Genomic DNA, 19711 nt, shown 5'->3' on the forward strand with positions numbered 1-19711 from the left:
CTTGTCCAGATTCCAGAAGGAAGAAATAATTATTAAATATGGTCGTGAAGTTTCCTCCCCTTGTGGTACAGTTTCGCTTTATGAACGCAGAAATGGAGACGAAGGACCATTGGAATCGGGGTCAAAGCCGCAAGATTGACTAACCTAAGGCTATTGCAGCCTCGTGCCCGCAAACGGGTGGGTCCTCCAGCAGTTTGCAGCCACCACGCAAGTTGTAGGGGCATTTTGGTTGTATTAATAAGGGTTGAATACCAAAAACTTCCTTGTAGTTTAGTGAATGTTTAACTCACCTCCTTGAAAGTTTAAAAATCTATAACTTAACATCGCCACGAAAGTTCACAATTCCCCCACATAGGCAAATCGGCTAAATATCAAAAAATTCTTGGTGGTTTAACAAATATTCAAACTAATCCCGAATATCTTATTCAATCTTTTAATGGGGTGACTGAACTAGGGATATGAGATATCAATACAAACTTTGTAATTGTCAAAGGAAAACTGTGGCAAAGATTTTTTTTTTTTTTTTGAAACAATATGGCAAAGATTGTTGATTAATAAAAGTCATCAGTATTTGAACAACTTACAAGCCATGAGGAGATAAAATATGGAGATGAATTGAACATTCTATAAATCAGAGGGGGGTCATAGTGGTATTTAACACGTTCATTCACACAATGTGCATATTTGACTTTAACCAACATCTTCGGCTGCTAGGATTTGGGGCCTAAATAAGTTCCACTTTGAACCGGTTATGTAAATCTAATAACATTGAATGCAATCGTGATTTTTCCACAAATTTAGTTGTAAAAGTAATGAATTCTAAGTTTTACACCAAAGTTGTGCTAGGTGCTATAGTTTACATCAGAAGTTGGAAAAATTACATGACCAGTTTGAACTTGATGACAGTTTAAACTTGTGAGGTCCCTGCAGCTCATCCCTCTCTTATTTATTAATCACTCTAAATCTCAGAATTGCGTTCAACAGTTCCAAGTGATGCTAGAAGCTTCTCAGAATATCATCACAAGATTGAATAGGTACTATTAGGGAATAAGATTAATATGCCACGAGTTAAATCTTTGGTGCGGATAAGGGATTTACATCACTACGCACGTGACAATGACCGTTCCCCGATGGACTAACGATAGTGACCGGAAAAATTGATAAGTTTTTTATTGATGCCAAGCTTTGATCAATGGCACAATCATCCGATATTTTCAATGTCCGCCAGGCCCGGCAATCAGAATCTCTTGTCCGGGTCTCTTGCTAGAGTCAATTAATACTGCTGATATCTTACTGACAAGCAAAGGATATACTTAAAACCATTGTCAGATTTTGGAGAGAACTTGAAGCTAGTATCAGCCATTAGCTAGCCATGTTGATTCTAATCAAGCTTATACTGCTTGTGGTTTCCTCTCTATCCGGCTTTGCATCTTCCCAGGACTTTAGTATCACCTACAATGGATTCCGGTCGTCGAACTTGAGCCTGGATGGCATAGCTGAAATCGCACCAAATGGCCTCTTGAAGCTAACCAATGCCACCAGGCAAGAGAAAGGTCATGCCTTCTTTCCTAATCCCGTCAGCTTCAAGAATTCACCTAATTCCTCTGCTTTCTCCTTTTCCACCACCTTTGTCTTCGCCATATTGCCCGAATATCCCACTTTGAGTGGTCATGGGATTGCTTTCGTAATTGCGCCAACGCGAGGCCTTCCAGGAGCTCTTCCTAGTCAGTATCTCGGCCTCTTCAACGAATCCAACACTGGAAATGCGACCAATCATGTTTTTGCAGTGGAACTCGACACAATCCAAAGCAGCGAGTTCCATGATATTAATGATAACCACGTTGGGATCGACATCGATGGGCTGACCTCTACACGAGCACAGCCAGCAGGTTACTATTCCGATAGCAATGGTAAGCTTCAGAATTTGAATCTTATTAGTGGTAAAGCAATGCAAGTTTGGGTGGATTATGATGGAACAGCCAAGCATATAAGTGTCACATTAGCTCCAATACATGCTACTAAACCAAACCAACCTCTTTTATCTTTATCCTATGATCTTTCACCAGTACTAAATGAAACCATGTATATTGGTTTTTCATCATCCACCGGTTCTGTGCTGACATCCCATTGCGTCCTGGGATGGAGTTTCAAGATGAATGGTGTGGCTCAAGGGCTTGATCTTTCTCAACTTCCTAAGCTCCCACGAAATGGGCCCAAGGAAAAATCCAAAGTTTTAACCATTGGTTTGCCTGTCATTTTGATTGTTTCTCTGTCAATTGCAATCTCTGGCATAATATATCAGGTGAGAACCAAGAAGAAGTTTGCAGAAGTGCTTGAGGATTGGGAGCGTGACTATGGCCCTCACAGATTCAAGTACAAAGATTTATATATCGCCACAAAAGGGTTCAGGGACAAGGAGTTACTGGGAAGAGGGGGTTTTGGAAGGGTATACCGAGGTGTCCTGCCTAGCTCCAAACTTGAGGTTGCTGTCAAGAGGGTGTCTCATGAATCCAGGCAAGGAATGAAGGAATTTGTGGCAGAAATTGTCAGCATAGGCCGGTTACGCCACAGAAATTTGGTTCCACTTTTAGGTTACTGCAGGCGAAAAGCTGAATTGCTATTGGTTTACGAATACATGCCAAATGGAAGCCTGGACAGGTATCTATACGAGCAGCCTAAGTACAACCTGAATTGGAACCAAAGATTTCGAGTCATAAAAGGCGTTGCATCTGGATTGTTTTATCTACATGAAGGATGGGAACAAATAGTGATTCACAGAGATGTAAAGGCCAGCAACGTCCTGTTAGACGGTGAATTGAATGGAAGATTAGGAGATTTTGGGCTTGCGAGATTGTATGATCATGGGACAGACCCTCAAACAACTCACGTTGTTGGAACACTCGGGTACCTCGCGCCAGAGCATACTAGAACTGGCAAGGCTACAACCGGCACAGATGTATACGCCTTTGGGGCCTTTTTGCTTGAGGTGGTTTGCGGTAGAAGGCCAATAGAAACACAAGCCCCGACAGAGGATGCCATTTTGGTTGATTGGGTATTTTCTTGCTGGAACAAGGGGCAAGTTCTTGAAGCTGTTGATCCAAACATGGGACTAGATTATGTCAGAGAGGAGGTGGAATTGGTTATGAAGCTTGGATTGTTGTGCTCGAACTCAGAGCCCACAGCAAGGCCAAGCATGCGTCAAGTTGTTCTATATTTGGATGGCGCTTTGGCACTGCCAGATTTATGCTCACTTGGGATTTCTGCCAATGGCTTATCCTTTGCAAATCATGAAGGTTTCAGTGATTTTGCCTTATCATATCCATCTTCAATGGACAAGGGATCTTCATATGCTTCTTCTGTTACGGAATCGCTGCTATCTGGAGGTCGCTGATTGTAGACAAATCTTTCGATCATAGCATTTTGGAGAATGTAAAATTGATGTAATTGTTGTTTGGATACCACAAATATCTCAAATAATATTTCGTTTGCATTATAAACACATTTTCTAATCTATCTTTTTATATTCCCAATTACTTTTTTATCTCACATACATCACATCACAAAAAGTGCTACAGTAATTATTCTAACTAATATTTCAAATAATAATCTATTCAAACAACTATTGTTTTCTGTTTATTTTGGCATTAGTGAGTCAGAAATGTACCTAGGGAACAAAAAAGTAGCCATTAATGAGGAATCTCATAGTTTTGGTGAGATTGGACGATCATATTGAATAGGAATTAATTCATAAAAAAACTCTACATCACCATCTAGTTATCTTCTCTGTCGTTCCAAGATACATCACTAAAATGAACAGCTCTACATCACCATAAGTCTTCCCCTGAAAATCCCTAAGAGTTTCTCTTGAACTTAAAGAAAAATAAAACTAAGAACGCCTTTTTTTGGATTTTTTTGTAGTTTTTACTAATCCAATACTTCATTGACAGATTATCTCGACCATTTGAGTTAGGATTTGGAGTTAGAGGTTATATCTTGGAATCTGGATTTAGTTTGTATGTTTCATATGAAACTTAAAGTTAACTACCTGTATGCAATGAAAACATCGGTACTTTTAAGATGTACAATGGCCTTAAAAACTATATGAGCAAATCTAGTTTTAATTTGGCATGGTACAAGTCTAGAAGTGAAAGGCAAATTACGTGTTAATACTATTAAATAATTCTTCTTTAAGTTGATAGAATAACGTAAAGGATGCGGCTAAATCCATACTCCCTCTATTTAAATCCACAACCCTAGTGCTTTGATGATAATAAAGCCCGTAGGAGTTTGATAGAAACTTTTTTCAATAGAAAAACTTGTCTTTCATGCAACAAAAGATGCTTAAAAAATCAATTATAAATTTTAATTACTTGAAATTGTTGGATACCATCATCCTAATCATCGATCCATTAGTGTTTTTTAAAATTACACTTTAATTAACATTAAAGTGCAACGTGACAAAAAAGGTAAAAATATTTTATTAACACAATTTAAAAAAATCTCTGATCTCCTCTTACATGATAAAAAGATATAAGACATTCTCTCCACCAAATAAGACGAAAAAAATAAATGTCATCAAAATGAATTAAAAAAGGTCAGAAATTTTAAGACCATTCATAATGATGTAAATTTTAAATCCAAGTTGGCGCCATATATTTTCACAAAAAAAAAAAAAACTACATTTTTATTGAAAAATTTTCTACCAAAGCCCCATAAATATTATGGGTTTTTAAGTCAACTTGATTATAAAGAGGTGAATTTAGATTGTGAAGGTGTCGGTTTAGCTAGCCTTTAATTAAAAGACACAAATGTAGATATCCAATAGTGGCACTTCTATTCAATGTCTCATTGTCGCTCTAAACAAATTAACCGCATTCAGAAATGTTATGTATTCTCAAAGTCAAGTTTCGCGTGTAAACCATTTCTTCTTTTGCCAGCGTAGGAATAAAAATTGTCTAGCTTGTAACTGTCACAATCAAGTATGGTCATACGGCCAGAACTTTGGGCCACCAGTTGGACTGGACCTTGGACCTATGCCTTCACCGTGTCTGGCTTTGAAGTTTCCAAGGCTAACCCATATTTAATGGCGGTTAAGTTTGTAACTATCAAAATCAAGAATGGCCATATTGCCGGAACTTTGGGTCCCTAGTTAGCATAACAGCCAGGACACTACTGGACCTTGGACCTAGGTCTTCAGGCCTTGAAGTTTCCAAGGCTAGCCCATATTTAAATGCTTGTGATTTGACATAGAGTCCAGAGTGTCGTTTAGTTTCCAAGGCTAGCCCATATTTAAATAGTCGTGGTTTGACATTGCATCCCGTTTACTTGGTCTTTGATAAGAAGTATTTGGCTATTTCGTGCATGCTCCCCTCGACTCAAGGAATATTGCCTTGAAAGATCCACATCTCAGTGTTAGACGCGGATGAGCACATTGAACTATCCATGTGGTAAGACAACTGCATCCACTACCTGTCAAGTTGAAGTGTTTAGTTGTTTTTGGTTATATAATTGTTACAACAATTTGTGTAAATTGATACAATTTTGATGTAAATATAAGTTTGTCAACTCATGCAGTTCAATTGAAATAAAAACCATGATCACATCAAAATTGTCCGAGTTTATGCTAAAAGTTACTATAAGAATTAAAAGAACAAACTGAATTAGATAAAGCACAACCTAAAAGGCCTCGGATCTAAGTTAGTCAAGTAAATCACACACTAACGTGTGGTTTTGCAAAATAATGTTCTAAACTCACACTGATTTAAAGCAATTTTTATTGTTGAACAAATTGTGTTTCAATTTGAACACACAGACTTCAATAATTAATTGGCAACTTCCTAGTCTACTACGTTGATGACTAAGGAGGGATTCATTGAGGCAATATATATATTTGACTAGTCTCGCATGGTTTTATTTATTTTTTACTGAAAAAAAAAGGTTGTACTCAAATATTTTGATCTGTTATGAATTCAGAGTCCTTTTATGATTGATCCAAATAATGTTCGCAAACGGCTTGTATGAAGTTTTTTGACTACCTATTCAAATTACATGCAATTAACATTTGATTGCTTTTACATTAGTTGGTCTATGCCAAAAAAAAAAAAAAAAAAAGATTAAAAAAATCATCTGTAAAATCTCTTTACCTCTATTTCTTATGTCCTTCCAGGCTAAACAGGATTTTGAGAATCATCAAAAATTCATAACCTCCTTTTACGTATAACCATTGAAATTTCAAAGTCTTAGGTAAAATTTATTAGAAGAATGCACATACAGAAAGGTCAATAACTATACTTCCTATAAAGGTTAGAATTCGTAGTTTGAAAAATCAAATTTTGCAATGGCAGTCACCTATGCATCAAGGGGAAGACTGCGATGCAAGTGTGTACGCTGAGTAATCAAAAAAGGTTGGAGCTCTAGATACTACTCAGTCATATGCTGGGAAATTTCAATTCGCCTACGAGTGTTCGGCGGTTGAATGTAGAAATTTTGAAGTCGCATTTATGTAGAACATACGGGATCGACCATCCTTTTCATCAAAACACGAAAGGAAGAAAACCAAAAAGGGTGGTGAAAAGAGCAGTAGCCTCTTATTTTTGTTATCATAGACTAGTGAAGAACTGATTGGTGCCAAGATAAATTCTGTAGTATACAGAAGAGAACAAGCCTAATTTCGCAATGTCACTCAAAACAACATTAGTACTGGTGGTGGCGTGTATACTGGCTGAAAGCGCAGCTTCGAACGATCCCGGATTCAGCTATAATGGGTTCCAATCGGCGAACATGATTCTTGATGGAGCAGCAAGAATCAGAAGAAATGGCATCCTTGAGCTGACCAACACATCTGACTCCAAAACAGGAGGCATGGGGCATGCCTTTTTTCCCAATCCCATCAATTTCAAAAACACCTCTAACAGTTCAGCTTTCTCCTTTTACACCTACTTTGTCTTCGCTATGGTGCCAGAATTTCCAACCCTGGCAGGTGGCCACGGGATTGTTTTCGTGATTGCACCAACAAGAGGTCTTCCAGGGGCTCAATCGAAGGGGTTCTTGGGCCTGTTCAATGAGAGCAACAATGGCAATGCCACTAATCACGTTTTCGGGGTGGAGCTGGACACTGACGAGACCAATGACTTCGGTGATATCAATGACAATCATGTTGGTATAGATATTAACAGTTTAAGGTCTAAAGCAGCAAAGCCAGCAGGATACCAGGCTAGAAATGGTTCAGATTTAAATATAAGTCTTACTAGTGGCCAGCCAATTCAAATTTGGGTGGAATATAATGGGTTGGATAAGCAATTCGATGTTACATTAGCTCCGTTGTCACAAGGTAAGCCAAATGCTTCTCTCTTGACTCTGTCCTACGATCTTTCGCCAATATTGAAGAGGAAAATGTATGTTGGATTCTCATCATCCACGGGTTCACGACCAACATCCCATTATATCCTGGGATGGAGCTTCCAGATAAATGGGATTGCACAAAGGCTCGATCTCAGTAGGCTTCCAAAGCTTCCTCGAGTTGGAAAAAAGGAGGCGTCTCAACTTTTGACAATCGGCTTGCCCCTGATTTGCATAATTTCAACATCAACTGCGATCTCAGGAGTAGTTTACTATGTAAGGAGGAAGAGGAAGTTTGCAGAAGTGGTGGAAGAATGGGAACTTGCTTACGGACCACACAGGTTCAGGTACAAAGATTTATACATTGCCACCAAAGGGTTTAAAGATAAAGATTTACTAGGTGCAGGAGGGTTTGGAAAGGTCTACAGAGGAGTTCTGCCAACAAACAACATTGAGGTTGCCGTCAAGAAGGTATCTCATGAATCAAGACAGGGAATAAGAGAATTTGTGGCTGAAATAGTTAGTATTGGCCGTCTGCGCCATCGAAATCTGGTGCCACTCTTGGGTTATTGTCGGCGCAAGAGCGAGTTGCTTTTGGTCTATGAATTCATGTCCAATGGGAGTCTGGACAGGTTCTTATACAACCTGAAGGATTACACCCTCAATTGGAATGAAAGATTTCGAGTTATTAAAGGTGTAGCATCTGGATTGCTTTATCTACATGAGGAATGGGAGCAAGTAGTTATTCACAGGGATGTAAAAGCTAGCAATGTATTATTAGACAGTGAATTGAATGGAAGGTTAGGAGATTTCGGGCTTGCAAGGTTATATGATCATGGAACTGCCCCACAAACTACCCATGTAGTGGGAACTCTTGGTTACCTTGCCCCTGAGCTTAATAGAAGGGGAAAGGCCACAACAGGCACGGATGTTTATGCATTCGGGGCCTTTATGCTTGAGGTTGCCTGCGGGAGGAGGCCAATCGAGCCAGCAGCGCCCACGGAGGATGTGGTTTTGGTTGATCGCGTGTATTCATGCTGGAATAGAGGTGAAATTCTTGAGGCGGTTGATCCAAAATTGGGAGCTGATTATGTGATTGAGGAGGCGGAATTGGTGTTGAAGCTAGGTCTGTTATCATCGCATTCTGAGCCCACTGCTCGGCCAAGCATGCGGCAAGTTTTGCTCTACTTGGATTGCTCTGCGGAACCACCTAAATTGCCATCTCTTGGTATTACTGCAAATGGCTTGGCATCTGCAGGTTATGATGGCCCTAATGATTTTATTAGCTCCTATCCATCTTCGGCGGATAAGGCATGTTCTAGATCTTCTTCTATCATTGCTGATTCTGTTCTTTCTGGTGGCTGCTGATCGATTAATAAGCTTCTTAGAATTCTGTTTAGTCATGTTTGGTTAGAAAGTGTAGAATGACAATGAGTAAGTTTGTAAGCGATTGTGCCTTTGTCCAATTCTGTGCAATTATCTATCTATCTATTTATTACTATATAATGTAATCGTGTTCTTCCGTTATTTTGTAACACCTAATATATCCTTAATGAAATTATTACATGTCTAAAACATCTTTAACTTCTTTTACTACTAATAACTTATCGTGTTCATTTAATTACTGGGAACTACTTCCGTCAATTAGAGTCTGACAGGTTGTCAGCCTGTGCAATAATAAAAACCTGCTCAACTAAAGTTAATTTCTGTAGATAGTGGTAAGCAGGGTCGAATCCACAGGGACTGGGAGTAATTATTTCTTTTCAAGTTCACAGTGACAAGGGGGGTGTTTTTGTACAGAAGGTGACAATCAAAGAAATTCAACTAAAATCTAAAAAGCTACTAAAAATTAAATAACAAATTACTAAAATCAAATGAGTGATAATTAAGGATCTAGCCAAAGAATAATTTCAGCAATGGTTTACCTAATTGATCATCGAAACAAAGGCAATTCCAATTATTTACCAATAAATAGGTTATAACTGCCAAACAAGCGATGACAGTCAACCCCTCCTTACTGTGTCGGTGATTAAGGTACGCCCGTTAATCACTGCTCTAATTGAGAAATAATCCTAGGTACGCCCATAAGATTTAATTTTCCAATTGCCTTACGTATTAGAGGAGCCCTATTCTAACCAAATAACGCACTACCAGGGTTATTTTAGATTAGCCCGCGTATCCCCCTGACACAAATCTAATCGTGCCAGTTGTCACTATTTTAGGACAATTAAACAATTACGGATTTAATGCCCTAATTGACAATAGATTACCTAATCAACTAATTATCTGGATCCAAGACAATCAATTAATTAAATAACCATAAGCATAGCAATCAAGAAATATGTGGATACCAATAAATAAAAGAAAAAGATTAAATTAAAACGATCTCATAATTTTTAGGCGAACCAGAACCTTCGTTGCTCCTTGACTAGAATGAAGAAATTAGTTCATATTCGATGAACAAAATCCACAGGAAATTGAAGAGAAAGTCGCAGCCATCAATTTGAAACTCGGTAAACTTAATTCGATTGACCACTGACTAGAAAGAAAAGCTACAAAATACTTGATTGTTTGTTTGCTTCTGCTCCATACGAATGAAGAGAAAACTACCACTAAAAGCTAAAAAGGAGACAAGTCAAAAGCCAAGCTAAAGGACAAAAAAACTAAGAAGAGAGTCAGTGCTCTTCCTCTGCGCAATTCCTATTCTAATTGCCTACTGCTACCGTGCGGCGTCCGCGCAATTCCTATTCTAATTGCCTACTGCTACCGTGCGGCGGACGCCGCACGAGAGGAAGAAAAAACTTCCGAGATTTGCTTTCTTTTCCCTTTTTCTAGTTGTTGTCTTCGATCAAAATTACCAAAAAGGTCATGCAGCTCCTAGTTCCAGGAATGCCCTTGATTGCCTGCTATTTGAACTCTTTCTTGATAACTGTCAAATTGGCCTTGATTGTGATATTTTTGTTCTACTCCCTGAAATAAATGTAAATTACGAAAAGTGAGTAGAATCTAATAATTAATTCACATCAGGTCAGGTAATAGGGAAAATTAATAATAAAATAAATGATAAAATTGCAACCTATCAGAGTCATATTTCTTCTTAATGAACCCTTACACGTAATCCCATTTCCATACTCCTAAAATTTGTTGAGTCCAAGTTTTTGTCTAAGGGAATCACTTGTGACTACTTTTAAAAGTCTATTACGTGCAGAGAAGACAACTTTCAGAAGTCTATTACGTGTAGAGAAGACGACTTTCAAAAGTCTATTACGTGCAGAGAAGACAACTTTTGAGGAGAGTAAATTGTTGAGTCCAAATTTTAGTTCAAGGGAATCGGTTATGACAACTTTCAGAAGTCTATTACGCGCAGGGGAGAGCAAAACAACCTCAGTTGCCAAGTCTTAATCAAATTTAACCACTTCATTAGCAATCACATACGTACATACAAAGCTAAACATTTGTTACACATTCCCTCTCCTAATTATCATTTATTGGAATAAGTAACATGATGAGGCAGAGAAACATGATAATTTTTCACGTAAATTCTTAGCAGCTTATGCTATGATTTATAGACTTTCAGATAAATAATAGCAAAAGCAATGGCTTTATAATTTTAGTTTAAGAACTCTTTTTGATGTAAAGTACTTCATTACTCTTTATTTTATTTTTTGTTGACCTTGGTCCCTAGCTTTTGATGTTTACAAAACAATGGATAATACTAATATCTCTTCAAGAAATATTTTCAGCTATGAAGCAAATCAGGTTCAAAGATTAAGTGCATTGAAAGGGACAAAGGCTGCTGAAAGCTGTCGGACGCTTGGATCGGACGTCCGATAATCATTGCGCAACTTCGGACGCATGAAGAACTTTACAACCGGACGTCCGAAGGAAATAAGACATTCCCCCTAACTCACTGACCTCGATCGGACGCAAGTATCGGACGTCCGATAGGTTCATTCAAACTCGACGAAAGCTGTCGGACGCTCACAAAGACAATACCGGACGTCCGATAGAATTGAGATATTCCTTCTAATTTATTGTCTGCTTTCGGATGCAAGCATTGGATGTCCGATAGAATTGAAGAAAATTTTTCAAACTCACTGCCTGGTGTCGGACGCATGTTTCGGATGTACCGGACGTCCGATACTCCAACGGCTAGTTGACTCTTCAACTACTTTCTATCCATTGAAAGTATTAATGAGGCACTTTTTTGGTCCTATATAAATAGTGATTGGTCAGATACTTCAAATAACTTTTGCACACTGAAGATACAAAAGATCTAGAGTAGTTTTAGTGAGAAAACACTCTCCAAGCAAGATTTGTAGTCTTAGCGGTGTGAGTTTCATTGTAAGTTTTTCATTTGTGAGTGAATACTTCATGAATGTAGCTCTGTGAGGGTTGTCCTGAGAGATAGTAAAACTTTCTAATTTGACCGAGTGGAGTTCGGGGCAAGGAGGAGGTGAACCTTCCTTTGTACACAAGAGTGATTGTAATTCATCAATTTGAAGAAACTTGTTTGAATTAATCTACAAGCTCAGGAGAAGTTGGGTAGTTAATTGGTTTGCAATTCTTTCTTTTTTATTTATTTATTGTTACGTTTGTGATCTTTACATTGCTTGTCTCTTCTACTTCTCTCAAGTGATTTTATTCATTCATTAATTGATTCATTGTGTGATCAATTAGAAAAGAGGGTAAATTTCATATTGAGCAAAAAGTGCCCATAACTAAATTAGGTTTTTAATCAACCTAATTCACCCACTCTTAGATTATCGTCGACCCTTACATTTTTCAATTTTCGCTGGTGGATGCTAGCTATTGAGGCTCTAAAAGACAAGTATTAAATGGGAGTATCTATCAATTGGAATTCAAATCACATAGAGGGAGAGCATTCACGAGATTAAAGAAGAAAAAGATGAAGTAGAAGGATATCACTCTTCCATCTTTCTTATACTATACAGGTTTTTCTTCCAAACTTGATTTTTATATGGTTTTTAGTAATGTAACATATTATTGTATTTCATCTACATTGCAACTTCTAAACTTTAATGTATCGATTTTGCAAATAATCAAGTAGTGGCAATCAAAATTCACGAATTAAAAGATTGCTTATTACAACATCACGCCAACCATGAATTGATAATTGAGGAGTCATGTCAATTGTAGATTGATAGTGCATACAAGAATGTTTTAGAATAGCTTGGTATACATCTTCATATGTGACAGGTGCTGAACATATGCAATAATAAAAACCTACTCAACAAAAATATAAATTTGTGAGTAGCGGTGGATAAGGTCGTCTCTTCAGGGATTAAGGGAAATTAGTTTCTTTTCAAGTGAAAATTAACTGGGGAAGTTTGGAAAATTGAAATTAAACTAAACAAAAAACTTAAATAAGAATTTGCAAATAAAAGAGAATTGAAATTAAATCAATAAATACACAAGCCCTAGCCAAGGAGATAACTTTAGATGTGGTTCATACAACTGTTCATTGATGCAAGGATTATTTCATCTATTTATTAATAAACAGGTTATAGTTGCCAAACAAGCGATGAAAACTAGTTTTTCCTTATAGTCTCGATAGTTAAGGAACGCCAGTTAACTAATTTCCTAACCAAAAAATAACCTTAGGTACGCCTGTAAAATTTAATTTATTGAAACTAGAAAAATCCAATTCTAATCAACAAACATACTACTAGGGTTCATTTAAATTAGATCATATGTTTCTCTAACTGAAACCAATCACACTAGTCGCTACTAATTTAAGATAATTAACCAATTCCGGATTTAACTGTCCTAACTGGCAATAGTTTGTTAAGTTGAATTAAATATCGGGGTCCTTAATATTCAAATAACAAAACAACTATGAAAAATTAAATTAGAAAACATGCGAATACTAACGAATAAAAGAAGTTAATAAAAACAATTATATCTCACAGATGTAGTTGAACCAAATCCTTTATTAATCCTTGACTAGAAAAAAGGAATTTAGTTGCGCATCATCGGGATAAATCCGCACGAATTCAATGAGAATGTTCGCAAAAGTGTTCGACAAGAGAAAAACTCCCCAGAAAGAAAGAAAGGAGGCGGCCGTCCCCCTTTTCCTAATGCTCCCGTCACGACTTTTGTTTCTTGCCAAAGTACTAATCAAGCGGAAGCTAGCCGACTTCCTCTCCCATTGTTTCCTACTTCGTGTCTACTAATAATAATAATAATAATAATAAATTTTCCTAAATAGAAAAAAGAAACTATAAAAGATAATGTTCATTTTTTCTAATCCAATTCCACAACTAATAGAGATAGTCAAACTCTTCCAAATCTTCAACCAAAAGTAGGGGTGACAATGGGGCGGGGCGGGGGTTGGGGGAGGGGTGCCCGTTGCATTTTATTTCCCCCCCCGCCCCCGACCCGTCCCCCATTCCCAGCTTCCCCCAGCCCGCCCCTGATCTGCCCCGCGGGGTTAAAAATATTTTATTATAATTAAATTTGAGCAAATAAATCAAGTTCTAAAATATCAATACATCACCAAATTATCATTCATTGTAATTTCACAATTGAAACTCATAAAAATAATTAAACAAAGGTTATTTGAATATAATCTAATACGATAAAACAAATATAATTAAAATAATCAAATTTTCACTTTTGATACAAATACAATCACTAAATTATTTTTTTTTTTTAGAAAAAATTGTTATTGTATTAAGTGTAGTTAGGAATTTAACATAAATGTATTAATAAATTTAGTATAAATAATTAATAATTTTTATTAATAGATATATATAATTAGTAGTATAATTGATAATATCATTATATATATAATTATGTACACACATACATATTTATATATATTTTTTCAAACGACTGCCCCGCCCCATCCTCCGCCCCGTTTTTAAACGGGGGGAAAAAATTCCCCCTGCCCCCGCCTCATCCCCCGCCCCAATGGCCCCCTGCGGGCGGGTGCCTGTGGGCACCCACACTCGTTGCCATCCTTAACCAAAGGTGCCCATACTGACTCGAATTAGGAAATCTCTGTGCGCAATAAATTCTCGAGTCTTCTGGACTTGAAAGTAGTTCCCGATTGTGCCACCATCAAATTAATTCTTCACATGTTGGAAAATTGCTCCTCTTAATTAGTTTTTGCTCATTTTCCTACAATTAGCACCATTAACCAAATGTAGGTTGAATCTATCAACTAACACAATATTTGGCTAGATTCAAGGAGAAAAAAATAATAAATCTAATAACAAAAATGCATTCTATCAATATGTAAATGGTTTCTTTCAGGTTAAAGAATATTGAGATGCTATAGTAGCCTCTTAATCGTATTGTCTATCACGAGATTGAAAAGTATGATCCATTGAAAGCTCTAAATTTCAACGATCAACAAACTATTTACAAAAAATTAACTTTTATAACAAGGCTTTTCAATTAATTAAAGTTGTATATAGATAATTCTTGAACTTTTAACTTTTTTTTTGGTACAACCAACTTATTTTTTTGAGCACGATGAAAATCGTATATAAAACAAATTTTATGACTTTTTACTAAAGGAATCAAAGAACATGACAATGAGAATGTTTTAAAACTACAAGCTTATTAGAGGAACTAAAGAACATGAGAATGAGAACCTTTTAACCGTATTGCAGCGTCAAAGAGTGTTACTATTAAAAATAGGGTAAAATACCAGAAAACTCTCTATGATTTGATAAATGTTCAATTTAATTTCCTTTGGTTTGGAAACTTACAATATAATTCCCTATGGTTTCGACTAAATTAAAAATTGAACAGAAAGTATTAAATCTAACTGTTGTGTGTGAAATGTCAATATTGCCCCAACCATATGTGAGATGCTTTCTATTCAATTTTGAATTTAGTTGAAATCATAGGGAGTTATAATATAATTTTTCAAGCCAGAGGGAGTTAGATTGAATATTCAGCAAATTATAGAGAGTTCATTATATAGGGGCAATATTAACATTTCACGTATAATCATTAGATTGGATGTTTTTTTTGTCTAATTTTCAATTTAGTTGAAACCATGGAGAGTTATAATATAAGTTTTCAAATCAGAAGGAGTTAAATTGAATATTTAGCAACCATAAGGAGTTTTTTATACCCTTAAAAACAAGAATATACTTGATTATAGTTATTTTGACAGTATGAAATAAAATTTTGGAAAAATTACTAATAATTTCCCTGTGGTTTTATCTATTGCCATGTAACCCCTCTAATATTTCAAAATATCCATTTTACCCTCTATAGTTTCACGTGAACTAGAAATTTAATAGAAAATAGTCTATGTAGCATCATTAACTGAAATACTAATAGTGCACTCACTTAAATGCTAAACCAAACGATGACTTAGCTTCCTTGTACAAAATCATAGGGGAATCACATGGATAAATGCAAAATCATAGGGATATAATGTGGATATTTATGTAAACTATAGGGAAGATTAAGTGGATATTATGATTCATCAAATGCACTTTTAGAGTGCTTGTAGTCTAATTGCCATAGCTGATTATGCATTTTATCAATTTTTCACTTTACATAAAGCCACAGGTGGTTATGTGGCTATTTTGAAACTTTGGGGAATCATTTTGCATTATGTAAAATCATAGTGGGTTATATGTAATTTACCCTAAAACTTTTAAAGATGGACATAAGTGCATGTGGGATCTAAGTTAAATATGAGGAAAAAAAGAATCAAGAAGAAAGGAAGAACAATCCAAGATGAGGATAATGAGCCTCTATCTACTTTATTTTGACTGAAAATGAAACCTTTCTAGGCTATTTACTTTCTAATTGGTTTTTCTTCTAAATACTAATAAAAGAAACTTCTTAAACTCAGTAAATAATCCTCTCAAAGAATTAATTGTAAATGAACTTTCTTGATTGCCTAGTGTATTTAGGATAAATTTTATGATAACCGGGATCTCTAGCTGCGAAAAAATAAAAAAGCGACCAATCGTCCTTATCTTTTGGACTTTACGAATCTTCTCTTAGCATTATGCATGGACAAATTTGATGTTTAGTGCACTGATTACTAGGTTACAAGTTATTTAGATATCTAAAGTTTGCATGTCATCTTTGTTTCTTGACAAATTTTTAGTTTTCAGTCCTTTTAAAATGTTTTAGGAATGAAAGGAGAAAAAAGTGTGCAAGAGGATGGTGAGAATGAAAATTTGAAGTTACCTTTGGAGTCAATGCTAATTCTTCGTATAATAAAAACAAAAAGTGCACCAGCAATCCTTTTGAGAATTAGTACAAGTTAGTGAAAAGCTGAAAGTGTTAAATGATTTTCTGGTCTCAGGACTAAACAACATAGTCCCAAAAAGTGGGACTAGCTAGCTGATTTAGCGACTTGGTTTTCTAGCAACAAATATTCTGAGTCACAATATGGTGTCCTTTGGCAATGTGGTGTGGAACTATAGATATGACAATCTACACAAATGTGGTAATAGGTGAGGATACAATGTCTTAACAGAGTATTTAGGTCAATCACTCACCATTTCTATCTTGGTACACAATCTTGGAGATTGGTATATATAGCTAGCGGTTCTACTATTTTATTATCACAGCTCGTGCATGTTAGTGAAAAATGAGAATTAGCCACAAACAAATTTTATTCATAAGATTTTCGGAGATGATACAATATTTCATTTTAGTCAAATTAAGCAAGCTAATGCAAGGGGGAAACTGACTGGGATGAATATTGCGCGTGGGGCTCCTAGTTTGTCTCACCTTTTCTTTGCAGATGATTCTTTGATATTCTGTAAGGCAAAGGCTGAGGAGGTACGAGAACTGATTAGGATTTTGGATGTCTACAAACGTGCGTCGGGCCAAATGATCAATGCTGAGAAGTCTTCATGTTTCTTTAGCAGGAATGTGGCTGTGGGGAAAAGGACAGAGGTCCTGAATGAACTGCAAGGGATGCGGCAGGTTGAGCAAAGTAGGTATTTGGGGTTACCACTGGTCATAGGAAGATCCAAGAGACAAGTGTTTGATTTCATACGGCAAAAAACAATTATGAAGTTAAAGGGTTGGAAGGAGAGATTACTGAGCCAAGCTGGTAAAGAGGTGCTACTTAAGTCTGTGGTGATGGCCTTACCTGCTTATGTGATGTCCTGTTGTCTATTGCCAAAAATCCTATGTAAGGAAATCTGCTCAGAGATGGGCAAATTTTGGTGGGGACAAAAGGAGGATGAACGGAAGATACATTGGATGAAATGGGGAAAGATGTCAGAAGTAAAGTCGGCTGGGGGACTGGGCTTCCGGGATCTGCATGAGTTTAATTTGGCTTTGTTGGCTAAGCAACTATGGAGAATTTTGACTAAACCCAACCTTCTAGTGAGCAAGTTATTTAAAGCTAAGTACTTTAAGGGAGCCTCTATTTGGAAGACTGAGAGCAATGGGACTGATTCTTGGTGTTGGAAAAGTCTTTTGAAAGCAAAGGATTTGCTAGAGGAGGGGATGAGGAAGCAAGTAGGGGATGGGGCGACTATACATATTTAGGACGATAGGTTGCTTCCAGAAGCTGATGGTGGAAGAGTCAAAGCCAGGGAGGGGGTGGAGGTCATGGTCCAGTGGGTGAACGAGCTTATAAAGGATGGGGAGTGGGATAAGGAGTTGATTACTAGGATATTTGACGAGGAAACTGTGAGGAAGTACTTAGGATTCCACTTAGTGTTATGCCTATGAAAGATAGAATATACTGGGTTATGTCTAGTATTGGTGTTTATACGGTGAAATCAGGGTATAAGTTGGCTAAAATCAGGAAGAGGAAGGAGGAACAAAGGGGGACAAGGGCAGAACATGGCTGTAGTATGAGCTGGGCAACTTTGAGCTGGAACTCTGTATGGCGTATGAATATGAAGCCAGAGCTACAACACTTTATCTGGAGATGCTTGAATGGCATTCTCCCAGTAAATGCACTGATTATGGATAGATGCTCAAAAGGAAATTTCCTGTGCAAATGTTGTGGGGAAAACCCAGAAACTATTGAACATTTGTTTTTCTTCTGCAACAGTGCACAGGAGATCTGGAAAACTGCTCCACTTGACTGGGACGGGCTGAAGAACTTCAGGAGTAAATTCTGGTTGTGGTGGGAGGAGATGAAGGATGCGGTGAGGGAAGAGAAAGGGAGGGAAAGGATTGAGCTCACTGTACACCTGCTCTGGCAAATTTGGAAATCACGAAATGGAGTGCAATTTAATAATAAACGAAGGGAGCCAGTGGTAGCCGTAAGCAAAGCAGTGCTGGAGTGGCGTGAATACATGGAAGCACAGGAGGTAAAGGAGGAAGTGGGGGGAGATTGCAGGTGTAGTACGGAAGGCACGTGTAGCTGGAGGGGACCGAAGGAGGATTAATTGGATAAAGGTAAATTCAGACGCAGCTCTAGACCAGGAGGGGGATAAGGCTGGTTGGGGACTGATTGCAAGGGACTGGCAAGGAGAGGTGAAGGGTGCTTGGGCAGTGCCAAGTACAAGTTGCTCCAATGCCAAAGTGGAGGAAGCAAAGGCTCTCAGGCTCGCGATGCTGGTGGCGAAACAGAATGGGTGGAGACGAGTGGAATTTGAATCTGATTGTTTACAGGTTATCAATGATATTAACAGTACGAATGATGAAGCCGTTAGGTGTACTGTGATTTCTGACATTAGGAAACTAAAATACAGATTTGACGAATGTTGTTTTGCCTTCACTAAAAGGGAAAACAACTCTGTTAGCCATACATTAGCTAGGAAAGCATTACAAATGGAGTGTCCAGCCGAATGGAAGGAATGTTTCCCAGGTTGGTTGCTTGAGCTTGCTCATGCAGATTGTAAGGGCAGTTGCCCATTTTTTTCTGTAAGTTGGATAGCGTATCATTGATAAAGTGATGTCGTTTTTGATAAAAAAAAAAAATAACTCTCTACTTTTTGAGAGTTGGAAATGACATTCTTGATTAAAAATGGTCAAAGAATGGCCTTTCTTTCTCTCTTCTTACTAACATTCAAACACGAAACCTTATCAACCTTTACCGGGATTAATCATTATAACGTGTCATTTTTGGTTCAGTTAGTAAGGACTTTTGGTTGATAAAATATGTTATTTTTGTCAGTCATTATTTTAAACAAAATTTTGAAAAAGAAAGTAGGCACAAATCGCTACCGCTATCCAAATGAAAAGTCAAGTGACAAAGAATAACGAAAAATAACTTAGACATGGATGGTAGTAATCGCAAACTCAGCGCTTCATTTCTTGATATTGAGTCATCAGATATTCTAATCTCATTGTAATGAAAGAACCTATGTGATTTTCTTGAATACATGAATATTTAGGTAAATTCTTGAACTTATTTTGCGTATGTTTCAAGGAAATTAGACAATGAATGATT

At 37.1% G+C, this 19711-nt stretch overlaps 3 protein-coding genes across 3 annotated transcripts; all 3 read left to right on the plus strand.

The window, feature by feature from the left end:
* Window positions 1-1051: 1051 nt before the first annotated feature.
* On the plus strand, window positions 1052-3511 carry LOC140036980 (L-type lectin-domain containing receptor kinase IV.1-like). The gene has a single exon (XM_072080335.1). It carries the CDS (start codon window positions 1373-1375, stop codon window positions 3389-3391), a length of 2019 nt encoding a protein of 672 aa, XP_071936436.1. The 5' UTR covers window positions 1052-1372; the 3' UTR covers window positions 3392-3511.
* Window positions 3512-6347: 2836 nt separating this feature from the next.
* LOC113729574 (L-type lectin-domain containing receptor kinase IV.1-like) lies at window positions 6348-8913 on the plus strand. Its single transcript, XM_072080336.1, has one exon. The coding sequence runs from the start codon at window positions 6676-6678 to the stop codon at window positions 8704-8706; it is 2031 nt and encodes a 676-aa protein (XP_071936437.1). The 5' UTR covers window positions 6348-6675; the 3' UTR covers window positions 8707-8913.
* A 9113-nt stretch (window positions 8914-18026) lies between these two features.
* LOC113728955 (uncharacterized) lies at window positions 18027-19206 on the plus strand. Its single transcript, XM_072077544.1, has 2 exons — window positions 18027-18626; window positions 18742-19206. The coding sequence occupies exons 1-2, from the start codon at window positions 18027-18029 to the stop codon at window positions 19204-19206; spliced, it is 1065 nt and encodes a 354-aa protein (XP_071933645.1).
* The last annotated feature ends 505 nt before the right edge of the window (window positions 19207-19711 follow it).

The sequence above is a fragment of the Coffea arabica genome, chromosome 2e, assembly GCF_036785885.1.
Source record: "Coffea arabica cultivar ET-39 chromosome 2e, Coffea Arabica ET-39 HiFi, whole genome shotgun sequence".
Classification (NCBI taxonomy): Eukaryota; Viridiplantae; Streptophyta; class Magnoliopsida; order Gentianales; family Rubiaceae; genus Coffea; species Coffea arabica.